The 20,212-nt window shown below is 31.6% G+C and overlaps 1 protein-coding gene across 1 annotated transcript; it reads left to right on the top strand.

The window, feature by feature from the left end:
* Positions 1–7,534, top strand: LOC112679982 (vacuolar protein sorting-associated protein 13B-like). The gene is made up of 12 exons (XM_025549942.1): positions 1–336; positions 425–554; positions 619–744; positions 819–975; positions 1,059–1,181; positions 1,252–1,378; positions 2,893–3,169; positions 5,977–6,065; positions 6,146–6,351; positions 6,465–6,681; positions 6,781–7,283; positions 7,414–7,534. Exons 1-11 carry the CDS (start codon positions 316–318, stop codon positions 7,003–7,005), a joined length of 1,698 nt encoding a protein of 565 aa, XP_025405727.1. The 5' UTR covers positions 1–315; the 3' UTR covers positions 7,006–7,283; positions 7,414–7,534.
* Positions 7,535–20,212: the final 12,678 nt, after the last annotated feature.

The raw sequence follows: 20,212 nt of genomic DNA on the forward strand, positions 1-20,212 counted from the left end.
CAATTTAAACAAACTTATGGGGAAATAATTATTAACGATGCAGCGATTTCTTTAAACAATTTCAACTTTAATGACTTGGTTTTACATCCAATACAAATAGTTATTAAAATAAGACTACCATCGCCAAAGTCGGGACCTTTGCAGGAGGAAATCTTTGCAAATTTGAACGTGGACTACCTTACGTTAGACTTGTCTCAAAACCGTTGTAAAAGTATACTGTTTATATGGAAAACTTATAAATATCTTTTCGAAAAAAAAAATACCATCACTTTAGTTAATGACGGTCAAAATTTCATACCAAAATTACAAATTTTCATGTCTGTAGTAAAAACAAAAGTATGTATCAACGTTTGATAACAATAGTATGCACTATAATTTATTTTTGTATTTCTTTCTCTCTTATCGTTGTTTCCTATTTTAAAAGATACATTTTTTGCAAGATGTTGAGAACATATCATTTGTGAGATACCATTGCGTTTCAGAAGACTTGGGCAAACATAAATTGTTGATTATCAATTTGGATGAAATACTTATTGATTTTAATTTTCATAAAGGTGATTTTAAATTTTAAAAGTTTAATATGTTTTATTTGAAATTTGATATTTGTTTGATGATCAGAAGGAATAATTACAGCAGTAAAATCTAAGGTTGATTTCACACTGCTATCTTATGAGCATTTAACTGAAATATCAATCGTTAAGTTTTTAATTAATCATACAAGCACCCATGCCACTAATAATAAAAGTAATTTGATAAAATAACAATTTCATGTAAAAAAAATATAATTATTAACAATATCTCAATTTAATTATTTTTAGGACGAAATAATCAGTGCAGCATTAAAATGAATGACATTCAATGTCAAATGGGACCTTATATTGTCACTTTATTGAACGCCGCAATGGATTTATGGAGCAGTCCTTCTACCGATAATATGCCTTATATTATATGCAATGATACTTGTTACACTATAGTGTTAATATTATTTTGATTTTATCATTTTACACTGTAACCTTCTAATTATATTTATTTTTCGTTTTGTGATTTGCAATTTATAGGTTTAGACAAGCAGACACTGATGAAAATATTGTTCTTAGCGGTCTAGAGTATTACAATTATTCATGGCTGGTTTCTACTGAAAAACCTTACCTACAATTTGGTATTAAAAATGAAGACCATATGTAATATATTTTAACCTTCGACTATTCAGATGGTTTTTACTTTTTTTTTTGTCAATTTTATAATAATTAGGTCTTATTGGAGTGAAAAATTAACTGTAAAAAGTCTAAATAAAAAATATTTAACTATTAAAGATTCCAACGAGGAAGACACGATTTTAATTATATCAATGCAACAAACATCGCCAGTTTCTATAAAGGTAATATATGTAGTTACAAAGTATTTTATTCCATAGAGTCTTAATGTCTGAGTTGTCTGAATGGTCTACAACCAACAAACTTCACTTGTGTATGAGATCTTATGAGTTTCAAAATCCTTTGTATATATAAATATATAATATTTTCACTATTCACTATACACTATATACCTATATATTAATAATATGTAAAAATGGTGCCAACAAGATCCTAAACGTTTAAATTTAAAAATAGGTTCCTTTATAACTTTTTTTTTTAAAAAGAATGTCTATAAAATTTAATTATTCTTTGAGTAATATAACTTTATGAAGAGGTTCTACGGTAGACAATCTTAGAATAAAATTTGACCACAAACTATCTTTCAAGGACCATTTAATTTTTATTAGAAATAAAGCGTCAGCAAAACTAGGTTTTTTTGAAATGAACCTGTTGACATTTTAGAAATGATTCTGCATTAAAAATATTATACTACTCATTAATCCCTTCACATTTTGATTATGCTCTCCTAATCTTACATCCATATTTAGTAACACAAATCCAAGATTTAAACAAAATTCAAAACAATTTTATTAGATTTTTATGTTATCAATGTTTTGTTTATAGAGCACCCCATTCTGATTAATGTTACAACCGATTTTTTTTAATATCCATTCGCTTGAACGATTCATGCAAATTAAAGTTTTTATTTAAATTATTTAATAATAAGATTGATTTCCAGAATTGCTGCAAAATATCAATTTTAAAATAAATCTAATAAACTACTGATCCATAAATTTATTCTACATAAAACATTCAACTGAAAATTATTTATGAAATTCTCCATTCAATATTTTAATGTCCGGATGAAACTCAACAAAAAATATTGATTTTTTTTTTTAATTCTTTAAATATTTTATGGCAAATGTTTTAAGAAATAAATATTAAATGAGGTATCAATTATGGTTCTATAGAAGCATAATAAATATCTCATTTTTATTTTATTTTGTTTTTTATTTTATAAATTTGTTCTTTTATTATTTTTATTGTTATATATAAATTACTGATAATAAATGTATATAATATATTATATACATATTATATGAAAAAAAAACTGATTGGAACTATTTTCCATAATAAAGAAAATATTATTATTATTATTATTATAGTTGTTTATGTTCTTAAAAGCTTAATGTAATATTTCTTATCAATCAGTGTGACATAAACATAATCAATATTTTACTATACATAATATGAACTTAAAAATTAAAAATTTATATCTAAATCTAATTCATGTGGAGTATGCAATGATAGTTGATACGCTAAACACGTTACTATTTTTTGTTATTATATATAGACTTTAACAGCAAGGCATTGACATACATTTATATACATTTACATTTTTTGTTGATATGATTGTTTGCTTGGTTTAATGTTCCTAATCGTTTTTTTTTTTTGACATACACGCTTCCTAGTTATAAAAATAAATATTATTTCCGCATAAATTCTAAACCTTTTTTTTTGCATTACACCATTATAGATTGTAATTTCCAGTACGTTGAAAATAATGAATAAAACAGAATATCTCTTAGATGCACTCATAATAACAGAAAAACGTAATAGTTACGACCTAAAAAATCTTAAGCACATCTTAACTGTGAGGCCATATGAAGTAACACCATCATTAATGTTAGAGCCATGTAGAACACTTGCAGTTGCATTGCGTTTTTCGGATTTAAATAGTCACTGGTCCGACATAGTTAAAGTGAACGATCTAAGTATCACAAGAGAAAATACAAAGTCTGTAATTGTCAAAAGTAAGTTGAAAGAACCTTATTTTTTTTTTTTTTTTTTACATGTTTTAATCGGGGACTGAGGGTGAAACTTAAGTTTTCGCTATTTCACCTCCAGGCCCCATCGTTTATTGTTTAAACTATAAATAATAAAATCAGAAATAAAATTCTGTTTCCCTCTGTGACGAGGCAGGCTCACAATTATATACAGTTATAACCAGTTATATACAGTTAATTTACATTTTTATAAATAAGGTTTCTGCTTTTGCTTCTCATGTTATTCTTTGGACATCATGACTTCGTTGACGAATATCGCCACAAACTCCCATTCTCCTTCGACTCCAACATACCATTATTTCTGAGATAAATGTTTCGTTGAGGAGGTACTCCATTTTCCTTCTTCTGCCGCTCCATACATCACATTAGAAGATAGTAACTGGTAGACGTCTTCCACGTCGTGACCGCAGTATCAGCACTCCTGCGACTCGATTTTCGCGTTTTTTTTTTAAGATATGATGCGAATCATCCATGGTCAGTTAGCGCCTGGGTCATGTAGAAGTCTATAAGACCATGTTTTCTCTTGTACCATGGCGCTATGTCTCCAATCAAACGGTATGTCCATCGTGCTTTGGGACTTTGGTATCATAACTCTTGCCACCATGTTACAAGGTTTTTTGCAGCTTTGGTTCTTATGTTCCCCCGATTATCGTCCTGTTTGTAATTTTATACATTCTTCCTCTGTGTAGCGTCTCTGTACTCTGTTGAGGGCAGACCATCCTTGTCTGCTCATTCTGTCGGCCCATATGGGTGCTCTATATAGGAGCAGGGAGTGTACGGCGTTTGATAGAAAAAGCCTTTTCTTGTGTTTGACTGCGCTAATGTTCGGGAGAATTCTTGATATGTTTGGAATCATTTTGTTTTCTTTGAAGGCTTGGTTGCTCGCGTGTGCAGTGAAGGTTAGTTTTTCATCTAAGATTAAGTCTAGGCATTTTACATTTGGATTGTTGTTGATTGTTATTTCACTGTTGTTGATTGTCATCTCATTATTGTGTCTTCGGCGTGTTAGGACCAGTACTTCGGTCTTTTGTGGTGCTTCGTGTAGTTCGATGTTGGAGAGCCACTGAATTGCCCTATATGCGGCTAACTCTAACAGATTTGAGATGTATGGTATCTCTTGCTGTTGCGATTATGGCAAACGTTATCTCTCTGTAATGCATTCGTTATATACTTGTAAAAGTGATTGTGGTTGCCGTTTAACTATGATTTGTAAGGCCTCGTTCGTTATTTCATCTAGTCCCGATGTAATATTTTTTCTCAGGGATGCTGCTGATATTTGAAGTTCTCCAATGGATATTGATATGTTATTGTTTCTAGTGTTTTGGGGCAAACATTATGGAAGTCGTTGCGGATGCTCAATCTTTGGATTATGGATTTAACACTCTCTTTGGTAATAAGTCCTAGTAGGGGTTGTCTTTTTATAAATTTGCCCATCACGAGTTTATAAGGTCTGACCCACGGTTCTATCTCTACCTGGTCGCATATTTTTTCCATGCAGCTTCTTTTGCGATCGATTTTGATAGCTCTCAACAACACCGTTTTGTCTCTTCTCAGGTCTTTGATTTTTTTTTAGCATTCGTTTTGGCCAGCTCTTAGTCTTTTCCTCTTATGATCTTATATCGCTTTTCTTCTAATAATGTTAATCTCCGGTGACTACCAGTGTACTAATTTCTTTTTGTTCTGGGAAGGAGGAACCACCTTACCACATGTGTCTTTTATTTTCGTTGATAGGTTACTAGCGAGCTCCTCCAAGGTGCCCGGATTAGATTTTCCACGGTGGAATGAGCCTAAGAGTATCGTCTAGTAGTTTGTAGTTAATTTTGCTTCTATTTCTCATGTTTATTAGTACGATTGTTTAGAAAAATTTTTGTTCAAATCTTATATTTCTGTAATCGCTTAAGTTTTTTTTGTTCTGTACAGTGCATTTTTTAACTAGTTAACTAGGCGACACAAATGTCGCCCAGTGATTGAACTCTGTCGATAATATTTTGAAAGATTGGGCGAAATAATGCGAAACAAACGTATAATACTATAATAGTACTATGGTATTATATTGACTATTTTGAGAAAAACATTTTTTGTCGCCCAGTAAAAATTCCTTATAAAATGCACTGGTTCTGTACCCTCTAATTCAAGATCTTGTGCGTGATTTCTGGGTATGAAATGGTCAGGTCTATTATCGATTCTCATCCTGCCCGTTCGAACGTTGGGATTTATCCTAGGATGCAGATTACCAAACCTAGAGAGACTATCGTATCGTAGAGTGCTTCTCCTTTTTTTGTTCTTGTTTGAACCCCCGAAGTGTGTCACGCATTAAAGTCACCGCAAATTATGACTAGGTGGGTGCTGGCTCTAATGCTATTATCAAGTCTTTCTAGGAAGTCATTATATTCCATGTGAGTCGGATTTGGAGTCTGGTAACAAGTAGTCTAGTATCTAGCGTCGCTTTGACCTTCGCCATTCAGTTGGCGGTTGGTGGCATTTATTACTGGTGTTTTTCTGCTGTTGTCTGCAAACCAGTTTGTTCCCCCTGTTCTGTTATACTCCGATGCAAGTATGAAATCAATCGAATCTTTGACTATAGTTTGATACATGAGGTTATGGGCCGCTTAACAGTTGTTCAGTTTTATCTGTAAGACGTTCGTCGTTTTTTGTAGGAAGTTCATTGTTTTTCCTTAGCCTCTTCGAGGCTATTTTTTAAAGGAACCTAGAATTATTTAAGTGGTCTGCTTCTGATGTTCAATCGTTTTATGATTATATTTATTTTATTTTAGTTTCGAAAAAAGTCAATTTTAAAACAACATCCAATGACGTATTGTGTCATTTTATTTTTGAGGAGATCGATAATTTTCCTCAACTGTTGGTAAGTCCTTATCTCATTAAAAAAATAAATAAATAAATAATTTAGACGTATTCAATATCTGGTCATTTTTAAAATTATAGATTTTATTGTTACCGCCATTTGTGATTTGTTCGTATTTACCGAATGATACCAAACTAAACGTCAGTATTGTGAAATTAAACAGCAAGACATCAATTAATAGCATAGAAGTAAAGTCAGCTATAGAACAGAAATATATTCAGAAAATTAATTTGCCCGTAATAACATCGGACAATGATGACGATGTTGATATCATATTGAGCATAAGGTTATTACATTTATTATTTCTAGTGTTACTGTAGACCACAAACTATTCTCGTAGAGAGTAACTCAAATCGAATGTAGGTATAATTGATTCAATCGAAGACATTTTGATTGCAGTGAGGATGAATATATGTCATCGATTGTGAGTGTGGAGGGTCACATACAGTTCGAGAACAAAACCCATAAAAATATGATACATGGTATCGAAGACCATTTAAATAATCCGTACGCGTTGGAAAAAACTAATTCGAAATGGCCATTCGTCGGCAACAGATTTAATCGTGTGCAATGGAAATCCGGTACCGCACAACACAAAATCAGAACCATTCAAACGGTAAAAAAAATAATGATTTTTTTGTTCATAGTCATAATTTGATCTCTATTCCTTTTTTGAAATTCATCAAATATAAATATTATAAAATATATACAATAGATCCAAAATTACGGCGTTTTCGGCGGCTTGGGAATACTCACGCGACTGATAACAATACAGCCATGGGCTTTAGTAGTAAATACAACGGGACAATCGATATCACTACATTCTTTGACGAGTGTTCGTTGTACGTTAGAAAACATGTCCGTGGCAGTTCCTACATTTGCAGATGACGACGTATTAAAATATTTACTATCAATTCTATTTGTTGCGCGTTACAAATAATAAAAAATAGTAATTCGAATACACTATAAGATGTGTTAATACTATATACTATTTATGGAATCATGAAACTATACCAATAGTTATGGCTTTTGAAACCTTAAAAATGATTAAACTTATAGCGCACATTTCATATTGAAATCAACATAGAAGATGAGGATCAATACTGTTCGTCGGCGATCAAATTTTTCGACGAACAGCATTTGCCAACTTCAGATGATCACGGTAATTCAATTCCAACAGACAAACAGAACATTATTTTTGCGAACAGTTTGTGCTCAGTGAGTTGATACGAAAACGAATGATATCTACATATTATTGTATAGTTTATAATATGTATATAAACATATGTCGTTCCCAATGAAGTACAACATGTACCTGTGTTCTTATATAAATAATCTTTTTTTATAGATCGCATACTTGATCGCCACCTCATCAATTTTTAACGGCACGAAGATTGTGCACTTACAGAGCTTATACATCGCTACAAATCGGACTTCAATAGATCTTGACGTACTTCTAGTGTGTTCGATGCCGACCGCGAATTTATTAGACGTGCCGGCTTACTCCGACAAATTGTTCGTAGACTTGCCAATAACTTCTAGTTCGCTGTAAGTTCGAATTATTATTTATTTATTTAATCATCTAATATCATGTACTACGATATGCAAGTGGTAGTGATAAAAAAATATATTTGTTTTTTTTTTTGCTCGTTTTCCAATACATTACTACAGTGGTAAGCCATTGGCACTGTGGACCTTAATAGGATCGACGACCGTTCGCACCACAGAACTCAATCAGTATTTAATTATAGCCTGGAAGGGCAATTCAAGTTGCCCGATCGCATTACGTGACGTGAAAATAAGCGAAAAAGACGAGCACCCTATGCCAGTGGTATTCTCGTCCTTCAGACCAGACAACTGCTCAGAGCCCCATTTGATTTACATGACATTACAAAAATATGACGATCAGCACATAATCACCATTCGTGAGCAACCGTACCCACAAATCGTATTTTACAATTACACTTCAACGTCTTTGATGGTCGCGGACAGTTATGAATTTATAGAAGAACCAATGATACGGCAGATCACTTCCGATTGGTATTGGTTGTATGAAATATTGCCCGGTCAAACATCGTATTTATCATTTCCGTACACGACGATGGTTAACGGCGCAGTAACGTTGTTCTTTTCCGTTGTGGATGGAAAATCTCACACGGGTATATAATATATATACATACATTTTTTTATAAAAGTGCTTTTGACATAGTTTTTATCACACTTAAGTATACAGAATAATTTTAAAATACGCTAACATGATTGCAGAATGGTTTGCAAGTATAACGGTGGACAATGATGAATGCATGGCCGAATTTGCTCTGGATTCTAATGAAGAAATAGAAATTAGAATTTCCAGGAGAGCGTTCACTTGGAAAGTAGTTTTACATACAACGAACGTTCAAAACGCTAAATTAATTAAAAGCTTGTTCGTCAATAATAGAGGTATTTAACGTTTTTTTTTTTTTTTTGTACATTTATATATAAAATATATCGGATAGTATATACAATTAGGCATACAAATTTTTCTTGATAATATTTTTACTGTGAATATATGACCAAATACGTACCTAGTGGAAAAATATTCTGTTTACAGCCATTGAGTCCCGGTTTTATGTGAATTGTTATATTCACGCTATCATATTTACAGTATTTATTGATGAATTTCATTTTAAAAAAATACTAACAGTTGTATTAAACAATATTGAAACTACCATACGACCAGAAAAGGTATCTATTTCAATATTAGTACACCTAAAACCTTATTAACACTTAACCTTAAATAAAATGTTTTATTTTTAGAACAATGTAAGCCAAGACAATGACATAAAACTTATGTTTTCAATTAATAATATAGAAGTGTACAACGAAATGTTTTATGATAACGATTTTGAATTTCCTAAAATTATTTCCATGAAACACCACAGAGCTACTGATGTACTTTCTAAAAACCTAAATATTTTGGAATATCTATCTCAAGATTCACATCAATTCAACAAAATGAATTCTGCTTTAATTATTATGTTTATAATAGATAAATCAAGTTATTCTAACCCTGGTAATATTTTAATAACATTTACAATCTTATATATTTGATAAAAACTCATCAAGTCAGTGATTCAGAGAGTAAGATGATCATTAGTGGCGCACACCTTATGGGTCAAGGGAGTAAGTCGATACTCCGAAAAAATTGGGTGGTTAAAAATATTTGTAATTTTATAAATGTTATTTCAATTTCAAACATGTGAAACTTAACTGGACCTAGGTTCATGCCTTAAGTGCTAAGTTCCACTACCTTAAGCTCCAAAATTACCTTTATTGGAGTTGCTTTGCTAATGTTTATGGGTAATGAGTGGGTGATCGGTATTAATATAATATGTTCGACCCATGTTGGTAAGAATGAGTGTGCGCCACAGCATTAAGTTATATAAAATCTAAAATTTACATTTTATTTTCAGCAATTTTGGATATAGAAGTATTTTTATCACTGGTTGAAGTTTTCATTGAAGATAAATATTTTGATTGCTTATTAGAATATTCCAAAACATACGACATAAAACCACTTAAATATGAAGTCGATAATGATATTTTGGAAGGTTTTATTCCAATCAATATATTATCTCTTTCAGAAATTAAAACTTTTAGAACATTAAGAATCACACCATTTCAACTTTTGTTCAATCTCCAATGGTCTAAATTGTTTGATATCTCTATGAACCACTTACGGATTAAAGTTACTGAATTTAAAAGAAGAAATATGCAGGCTTCTTTACTTCAACTTTACCAATGTGTATCGATTCATTATTATGGGAATATAATAAATAATGCTGGCAATGCAATGAACTCACTTGAAATTTTAGGAGCGCCGAACAATTTTATATGCATGGCAAAAAAAGGATTTCGCGATTTTGTTTCAATGTCGATAGAAGGCTTTGCTCGTGGACCCAAAGGATTCGTTTTTGGGTTGGCCAGAGGATGTAAGTCCTTGGCCAAGCACTTATCACTTGGATCATTACTGACAGTTTTGAGTTTCACTAGAAGTTGGTCAAGAACATTCAACAATTTTAAATCACTACCATATATAAGAACAAAAATAGTCAACGTATTGAGAATGGTGGAAATTACAAGCAAATTTTGTATAGAGAAAATTGTATAAACCATGTAGACGTTTAAGATGAAAAAAATAAAAATTTTTTGTGTAAATTGAAGATACCATACCATTTTAAATTAATACACAATTATTTAACAAATTATTTTTCTTTTCATTATCAGTGTAGTAATGTGTAAAATGTGTTATCGTTACTTCAGGTTTAATAAGACAATATTTTTCAAAAATCTGGAACGCATCGTGCGACTCATAGATGTCACCAAGTGCGTACCCAAGTGGGAGTTTCGAATCCGGATCCCCCCCCCCCCCCAAATGAAATTTCTACATACTCAACGATTTAATAGTAAATAGTATAATAGTTTATATTGTATTTTAATTTCCCATTATCAGATCAAATAAAGACCCTACTATAAAAAAATTCCTGGTACGTTCCTGGGCGTCACTAAGGGGTATCGAGGGGTATCTTTGCTACCTCAGGGATTTTTGTGGGGTAGCAAGGGTATCTTTTCGCTATTCCAAAAAAAGATATAGATTCTAAAAATATATTCCAAATTTATTATTCAACTGTGTACGAACATAAACCATCTATTATTGTGATTAATTAATTATATTTGATTGATTAAATAATTATATTTTTTGATAAATCATATATGTCATACCAAGATTTATGAAGAATAGTTAGCCAGTTAAGCCAATAAGCCAGTTATCATGTTAAACATTTAAAAATGTATTTTTCAACTTTCTAAAAATAAACTTTGTTGCCCCAAAATTTGGACTTCAGTGACAACCATGGTACGACTCATGACTAGATACAATAGGCACAATGGAGTGTAAACAGTGAGCAACAGTCAATATGTTATTAAATACAAAAAAATAAGTCCACTAAAAAATATCTAGCTGACGCACCCGACTAAAACTATAATGAAACATCAAAATTCCATACGACCCGATTTCTTTTGTGGAGAGAGGAGATCAAATCATCTTCATATTAATAAGGAAAATTATATGTTATGATCATATTTTTTTTATTTTAATACAATACGCTATTCCGTTCCGACAAATACGTCAACAATACCATTAACGTGGATGTTATTCGAGAATACTTTCTTTAATATATAAAGTATAAGATATACGAGATTGCATTTAGATGGGGTGGGGCTTGGCAGTAGTTTTTGAGGTCTGACTCCCCACAAGCCCTACCCAATTTACGCTTACGTACAAAATATTATAATATATTTCACGGTTGTAGTGGTACGATAATAAAAGTACATCAATAAAATCCGACACGAACACTGCAGTGTATTACCGTAAATATAAATGCATATAAATGAGTGAGTGAGCACTCATAGAGTCCGAACAAATGTATTTGCATGAAAAAATTATGTAAAAGCTCATTTTAAATACTGATTGATGTAAAATGTCTCATACATTATCATGCAACACAATTAATTAGTAAATTATAAGTATAATATAAGTTAGCAGGGATGGACTGGGTAGGATCCGGCCCACTGTTCTCGAAATAATAGCGGCCTAAGATTAGCCCCGACGTATTAAGGAGTCTATAGGGTTTAATGTCCCACCAATAAGCAGGTCTTAGAAGATAATACAGTGTAATTATTATTATTAATTATATTGTTTTATCATGTGGTTTCAATTTCTAGCTAATTATTTTTGTTATTTAGTTAGGCTTGAGTGTATACCGTAGATACCAGCCATCGGACACGGCCCACTGCACTATAGGACAGTAAACCACCAGCCCAGTTCGCCGCTGTAAGTAGGTATATAATATATATAGTATAACTATATTTAAACTTTAATATGATGATACTAAAACTTACACGAGACAAACATATTATTTTTATAACATTTCTACATTAAAGATGTAATATTCTGTTAATATGTTATCGGTTTTCGGTCAATTTTATTTATAGTTCTGTAATTTCTATTCGTGACATAAAATTGCGACCGTTCACGTTATCATCGTAATCACTCGTACATTTGATTATTTTTGCTAATATAATATATACATATCATTTTTCTAGGTCCGTATCACCAGCACGGCCATTAACTAATTATCATAAAATTTAAATTCAACTTATACAGTATTATGTATTTTTTTTTTTTTTTTTGTACAATTTTGTACAATCAAAACAAAATTGTGTACATCCTCCCCAAACCCGAGAAAAACTGATTTTTCTGCAGAATACGGACCTCGTTTAATGTGAAGCAAGGAAACGAGCGTTTTTAAAAATTTTAAGTGTTCGTATACGCTGCCACTGTTTTGAATTAAAAAGAAACTTTTGTAAATTTTCAAAAACACTTTTGAAATTAGACATAATATCTATTGATGTTAAATGCTCTCTCCCCATCAGACATCCTGAATTCGCACCTTGGCCCCGTGCAGAACAGTTTAAGTATAACAAGACACGGCAACCGCTGTTAACAATAATATCACAAATATTATGTTTGTCGTGTCTAATAACCAGTATTTATGCGAACATAACGTGTCGGTATTGTTCTCCAGGAAATTACGAAACTATTTTATTTCAACTGTGATTCGAATACCATAATACTCATTATATTGATAATTTAATCTTTTCATAATCATTAAAATTTGGCAATTTGTTCCCTAACCTAACCTTGGAGCCGGTGCACCGGTTGCGAAATGTTAAAACATGTCACGGCGCATTTAACCATAAGACATCAAATATATGATAACAAGTTAATATTGATAACAAATTGTAACACAAATTGTCTTTTTAAGGTATGCTTATACTTATATATTGTGTCACAAATGGTATGTATAAAAATCTGAAATATATGTGATCAAACATTTTTTTTTATTGAATATATGCCAAGGTGACACTTAAAAATTTAAATGTTTCATACACAAATTAGATTTATACATTCTAACCAGGTTAAATTGTCCCACAATCCACTATGTAACACAACAACGCCCAATGTTTTTGTTTATTTTTATACATAGAAATACAGAATAGAAATAATAGGTACAATAAATAATTATGACACTTATTGAAATAATCAAATAACAGTAGAACATTTATTAGTAAATTATTATAATTAATTACAATTAAATTACAAGTTTACAAATAAAATTGATTTGGTACATAAAGCTTGATATATTCATTTACATGAAATAGGGACATTAACATATAAATTAACTCTAATTTTATTCACAGTTTAGGATAAAAATTAAGAACACAAAAAAAAAATAAATACATTAAAATAAAATATTCAATTCATATCTATCATAAACATTGAATGGTTTGGTTTTAAAAGTTTGTTGGCCATGGTTCTCATGTATATTATATATCTATTACACAACTTAAACTTAAGTATCATGATATACCTACCTATGGAATGTGCGCTATACTATAGTATTTGGAGAGAAAACAATATGTTCAAGTTGATTGAAAATTTTGGTCATTGCTTAGGTTACGATAGTTTTTGCTACACTAAAAACTAATGGACAGTGATGAAGTCTATATATTAATATACATATTATGACTAAAATTCACACTGTGCAAGTTAATTGTTTTTTTAGCTTATTAAGTTAAGTTAAGATAGTAAAACATAAACGACAATATTTAGACAGGTACCTTAGAATTTAAACCTTCTATAGTTATTAGTTCTTCACAAATTAATTATAATTATACTATTATTCGATAATTAAACATTCAAATTTTAATGCAAAAATTTTATATTACCATGATTGTTATCATTGTTATAATTTGTTATCAATATTAATTTATTATCATATATCTGATATCTGATGGTCGGATGGTTAAATGCGCCGTGATATGTTTTAAAATTTCGCGCACCTGTTGCACTTTCCTTGTCCATCGTAGCTAGGTACTGATTTGGATTCACGCAGTAGCGGTGCGTGAATAAAATGTACAAGGAGACTTTAAACTTTTGTTCAATCATTTACTAGTTATATACATTTTTACTTGAAATATTAGTATTATATTTAATATATGTATATATGCCTTAATAACTGATTAACTTAGCTAAATTCTTAAAAAAGTATAAAAATGTAAAATAACATGAACGCATAATATAATTTATATCCATACGTAGTACAATAACGAATATAGTAACCAGTGTATAGAATATATGTTATTTTCATGTTATAAGATGTATTTAGCTTGAACAATAATTATTTTCATATAAAACGAAGGGAAGTTTATAATTAACAATTTTTTTTTTTTTATATAATCATGATTAAAAAACCTGGTCATCTACGTATATAAGTACTTATATTTTATTGTAAAATACCTGATTATTGGATAAAGTTTTCTACTTTACTTTTTTTATTACTTATTCATTAACTATTGGTTAATGATCCATTGATAGTAAGATTTAAACTAAGGTGATCTGAACCGAATAAAATGAAAAATAATCCCACGTATCAATAATCGTGACTGAATATGAAAAAAAAAATGGTCGTTTTACATAGAGATCAAATACGATTAATAAGAAGAGATTGTTTGAAATTAGTTATTATTAGACATAGATATGCTGAGAAATATAATTTTTTGGTTATTATTTGTTATTATCTAAAATTTATTGATACAAGATATTATTTTAAAAATAGGTGCGTACATTAAAAATATTATAAAAATTATTTTTAATTATTTAATTTTACCTATTTATGTAACTTTTCTAAAACTGAATAAATGTAAATGTTATTTTTGGTACCTACTTAATATTTCCAAGTCTATATTGATATCAAAATTTATATTTTGGCTATTTTCTAAAACATGTATAGCGAAATTTAAATTCATGAAAGTCTTTATTTGTTTACTTCGGAATTGTGTTGTTTATATCTTATTTTAAAATTTCTCTTACCTATAAAAAATGTATTAATTTACATTTAAAGTTATGTACCAACATTTTCAAAAGAAAGAAAATTTTTTTGAGAAGCTTTTAGACATTTTTGATATGTTTGATTAAATAGTTTTTATCTAAAAATGATTTTTACATTATTTGTATAATTGTTTCAAATTTTAGTGAATAATATATTTATATATATAAAAAATTTTAATAAACAATACATTAAATATATTATTTTGATATTTTGTACTACAATAGTCTTAGTGTAACTTGGAAATTTATTAGGGGGGGAGGGCAAAAATATAATTACTAAGGCTGGGCATTAACGAGTTAAAAGTTAAAATTAAGTTAAAACGTTAAGTTAATTAAATCGTTACTTTTTTTAAAAATTAAGTTTTAACTTAATAAGTTACTTTTATTTTAAGATTAACGTGTTAACTTTAAGTTAATTTTATTTAAAAGTATCTAAATTAAATTAATATTAGTGCAAAGAATAATGTAAATTATTAACCCATCGCTGGTCACGTGATTTCTTTTCTAAATTTGGTCATTTAAGATAAAGGTTCATTCACGCAGGGTAAATATTCTCCAAACAGATTAATTTTTCTTCACACGGGTGTGAACAACGAATGAAACTAGTTTTCAATGAAAGAAATGTCATTATTGATTAATGGGTGATTTTAATGAGCTACTCAGAATTACAAATCCGTTTTGCAGATAATGAAATGAATATACATATTTATTAATAGACTAGGAGATTATTTACCCCGTGCAACTAGTGACGGGCTAATTGAGGTTTTTAGTATATTTATAATTTACTCTAGACGAAAATAATATAAAAAATAACTTTAATAGTCATTATATTGGCTATATTTTATTATTATATTTTTATAGCATTGTTATTGTATAAACATTATAAACCCATGGAAATCCTAAAAATATTCTGTAAAAATAGTAAATACCACGAGAGCGAGTGTCGATAGGGAATTAATCACAAAACAACTGTGGTATAATTTCCAATATTATTTCATTATTCAACTAACATGTGTTCTGTTTACATCTCGTTAGAATTTATAATATATTGTTATTAGTTTATTACTTTATTATTTTATTATATTTCTGTGAAAGTTTATTATTTCTTTATTAACTATTTTATTTTTTAAATAACAATGTTACTTTACTAAGTTACTATTAGTAACTTTTATGTGTCATTTTAAATTGCCCCTGTAATTTTCTTGAGCATTTTGTTCACATCACGTTCATATCTATTAACACATATATGCTATATAGTCACATAAATGAGATTATTGATTATCTTATTTATGTTACCTAAATGATATGTGGTGACTTTCAACAATGATTGTTGTAGTCATGACTCAACTTTTTTATTATTTACCATGTTTAGCAACAGTGGAAGTACAAAATTGATAAACTTCAAATAATTGCATAATATAATAATTCATAAGTTTATAAAGACAACTTCTATAAATATAATTAACTATTTTAAATGTACAGTTCTATAATAGGTATTTAAATTTGTTGTACAAAAAGTTTGAAGCTTATACAAAGTAAGTAATTTTTAAGATATTTATTAAAGTTTTAACATTTGTTTTATTTTTATCTAAAAATATAATACAAAGTAATTATATTTTTACTGATAATAATTGTCCATGTTGTGCTGAACCTAGTCTTTTGAACTACACGGTGGCTGCATTTTGTCTACTCAATATAGAAAATATATTTGGGTAGTAAATACTGCCTGTTTAATTTTTAAAATTTGTATGAATCAATTAAAAATATTGGTATCTTAGCAGTTAGAAGAAAACTATCAATGGTGTTTTTTTTTTTTTTTAATTTTTGGATGTATCACTTGGGTAAATTTATTTGGGTATGAGTTCAGGATTAAGATTTATTTTAGAAAAGTAGATTTTTTTATAGCTAGTTAATACTTGTATGTATCATTTTAAATTTCCCCAGTAATTTTATTGAGCGTAAAAAAACTAATATTATGTTGTGGCGATATTGTAAAATGTAAATATTATAAATTGGCTTAAGGACTTATAGCTCTAAAAAATACACAAATATGCATACAAATATACTTCTAAAATCATTTAAAAAATATATTTTTGTATAGATTATCGATGCCCCAAGACAAGTCTACAAACAACTGAAAAGCTACTCGGTCACTGGGTCCACGGGCAACATTCTTCTGCCTCGGCAAACCATACGCATGATTGACATACTTTTGAACATGTGAAAGTGTCGTACGAACGGTTCGAATTCTTGGCGAGGCAATTTCACCGGAGGAAAGACCAGAAACTGCCATCGGTGGATCACCAAAGGAATCGCATCTTCGGTGAGATTTCGTGATCCAGCCAAAACCAGGCATCCTATACTACCACGGAACTTGTAAAGCACTACGGGAAACACGTAACGTTTAACCCCGTGGTGTCTATACTCTATTATCGTAGCAATTAGTAGTAACGTATGAAAATTCCCTTTCTTTCCCCACCTCCTTATTTGCACCCTCAGGTATGTATAATATTCATTGTTTGAATCAAAGTGTGTGTGTGTTTGAAGTTTGTGTTTGGTAGTCCTGAGCTGGACTATTTAGGCTTTAGGATCTCCAGAGGCATTATCCAACCAGGAAAGAAGGTCAAGTCTATTGCCGCAATTCCGAGGCCCGTTAATGAACACGAGGTTAGAAGGTTCCTCGGCCTAACTGGGTACTTCAGGTGGTTCATAGTTGACTACGCCAAGCTGTCCAACCCGCTAACATGTCTTATGAAAAAGGATGTACGTTTCTGTTTGGGCAAAGAACAGGAAACGGCGTATGTGGCGCTAAAAGAGAAGATTTGCGATAAACCTGTGGTATGCATGTATGATGCTAATGTACTGCACCCGTCACTCAAGTCCACACCGATGCGAGTGCAGTGGCACTCTCTGGCATTCTGTTACAGGGTAGTAACGAACAGCAGTTGAGGATGGTTTATGCAGTTAGCAAACGCACCACAGAAGCGGAGTCCAAATATCACTCTAGTAGGCTTGAGCTGCATGCCATTATTTGGACCCTATCACGACTCAGACCATATTTATTGGGAGTAAGATTTACAGTTGTCACTGATTGTCAAGCGCTGATATACCTAAATAGCTAAATAGCTCGTTGGTTCGAACTCTTCCAGGAATATGACTTTGACATTAAGTATCGACCGGGTAGTCGCATGTAGACACTCTAAGTCAGGCTGCATATTCGGAACCGATGTCTACAGATTCGGTCGAGAGTGTGTTGGCTCAACGTTTAGAGGTGTGTCTTTCGTTAACCATAGAAGAATGAGACAACTGATGCAACAAGGGGACTCCTCCACCCGGGAACTCTTCAGACTCATCCAGAAGGGTAACCTAAGGATAGCTCACGAGGATAATATGGTGCAAAATTATCTGGTGCACAATTGTCTGATCTATAGGAAATACAAGGATAAGCTACTTCTGATCATTCCAAAGTCCATGCGAAAAGGAATCGTGATAGCAGCTCATGATCTACAAGGACATTTCGCTGTAGGACGCACTGTTGACAAGATCACTGAGGATTATTGGTTCGCAGGTTTGTGGAGTTATGTCAACAACATGTTGACAACATGTCAATATGTGTGTGGACTGTCTCGTCCACAAACAACCGTCGGGAAAAACACCTGGTCTTCTATATCCTATCCCTCCTTGTAAACGCCCTTTTCAGGTCATCCACATGGACCACTTGGGACCTTTCGAAACCAGTACAAATCGTAAACGATACCTACTAGTTATAGTGGACAACTTAACTAAGTATGTTCTACTGTACCCAACGAGCTCCACCAACGCTGCTGGAGTGATGAGGAGGTGACTCGATAGTGTGAGGAACGGGGCTTATCGGACCGGATAGTTAGTGATCACGGTACCTGTTTCACAGCCCAGTCGTTCCAAGATTTTTGTCGTCTACGGGGAATACGTCACACTCTAAATTCAACTCGTCAACCTCAGGCAAATGGGCAGGTGGAGAGAGCGAACCGCACCATCCTCCCGCTACTGTCTATGTCTGCGGAAGACCATAAGTGTTGGGACTTGAAGCTGCTGGAGATACAACATCACTTGAATAATGCGGTGAACAAAACTACCACCAAACTCCCTTCGAAACACTGCATGATTACCGGCCAAGATTTCATGGTGGTGAGTTGCGAAATCTGAACCTTAACGCGGAAGTTTGGACAGAACCTTCAGAACAACAGAATACAGTATGGAAGTCAATTCTTGAGCGACAGGAAGTAATGAAACAACAATACGATAAGGGGCACTATGAGGGTGTCAAATTCATTCCAGGCGAAGTGGAGGTTATGAAAAGGCAACCTCGATTGGGAAAACCATTCAAACTACAGGCTAAGTATCGAGTCCGCCCTATGCAGGTGATACAGGTGCTACCAAGTGACACTTACAGAGTCGCCGATGTTGCAAGTGATGGGCGACAGCTATATTCTACCACAGCTCATGTGTCCCAATTAAAATCTTGGAAGGTGATCCAAGAAGATGAAGATGAAGAGGTTGAGGATCAGAAGGATAAGACAGAGCGACCCGTGTTAGCTGACTCTACAACTCCTGAGACAACGAATGCTCACCCTGTTCGAAGACGCCGACTACCTGTCTACCTCAAGGATTATGACATTGCCGACCGAGGACGATTCGGAAATTCAGAAGAGGCCGAATGTTAGGACACTGTTGATCACACTGGCCAACTGAATAGTCGCGTCGTTCGCAGCGTTTTGTGCTCCCGTTTTAACTGCCCGTTTTTCTTAAGCGTTTTTGTTCTTAATTATTAAGTTTATTCTAATTTGTATTACTTTCTTAAATAAACTATTTTTATAATTGTTATATTGCCCATTTTCTAACACTTCTTAATATTATCAAGAATAGACAGAGAGAAAATATAGAACAAAATATATCGGAAGATAAGTTTGGTTTTAGGAAAAAAAGAACAAGAGGGGCGATTTTAGCTCTAAGATGTCTGCATTGAAAGAAGAATCACAATTCATTGAAATATTATTGCAAACATATTTCTTCTATAAAACATTCATAGAAGATTTATTAGGTGCCTACAGTGGCGTTATTTCAGTTTTTTCTAGAATAGGGCATGTTCTTATTAATTTAACGACTCAGGTGC

The sequence above is a fragment of the Sipha flava genome, unplaced genomic scaffold, assembly GCF_003268045.1.
Source record: "Sipha flava isolate LNK unplaced genomic scaffold, YSA_version1 171_pilon_pilon, whole genome shotgun sequence".
NCBI lineage: Eukaryota > Metazoa > Arthropoda > Insecta > Hemiptera > Aphididae > Sipha > Sipha flava.

What these genes read in the sequence shown, in the direction of transcription:
- LOC112679982 (XM_025549942.1), top strand. Translation starts at nt 316, where the DNA reads ATGTCTGTAGTAAAAACAAAA. An exon ending in TGTCTGTAGTAAAAACAAAA is followed by an intron (nt 337 to 424) that starts GTATGTATCAAC and finishes CTATTTTAAAAG; the next exon opens with ATACATTTTTTGCAAGATGT. An exon ending in AAATCAGAACCATTCAAACG is followed by an intron (nt 6,682 to 6,780) that starts GTAAAAAAAATA and finishes TATATACAATAG; the next exon opens with ATCCAAAATTACGGCGTTTT.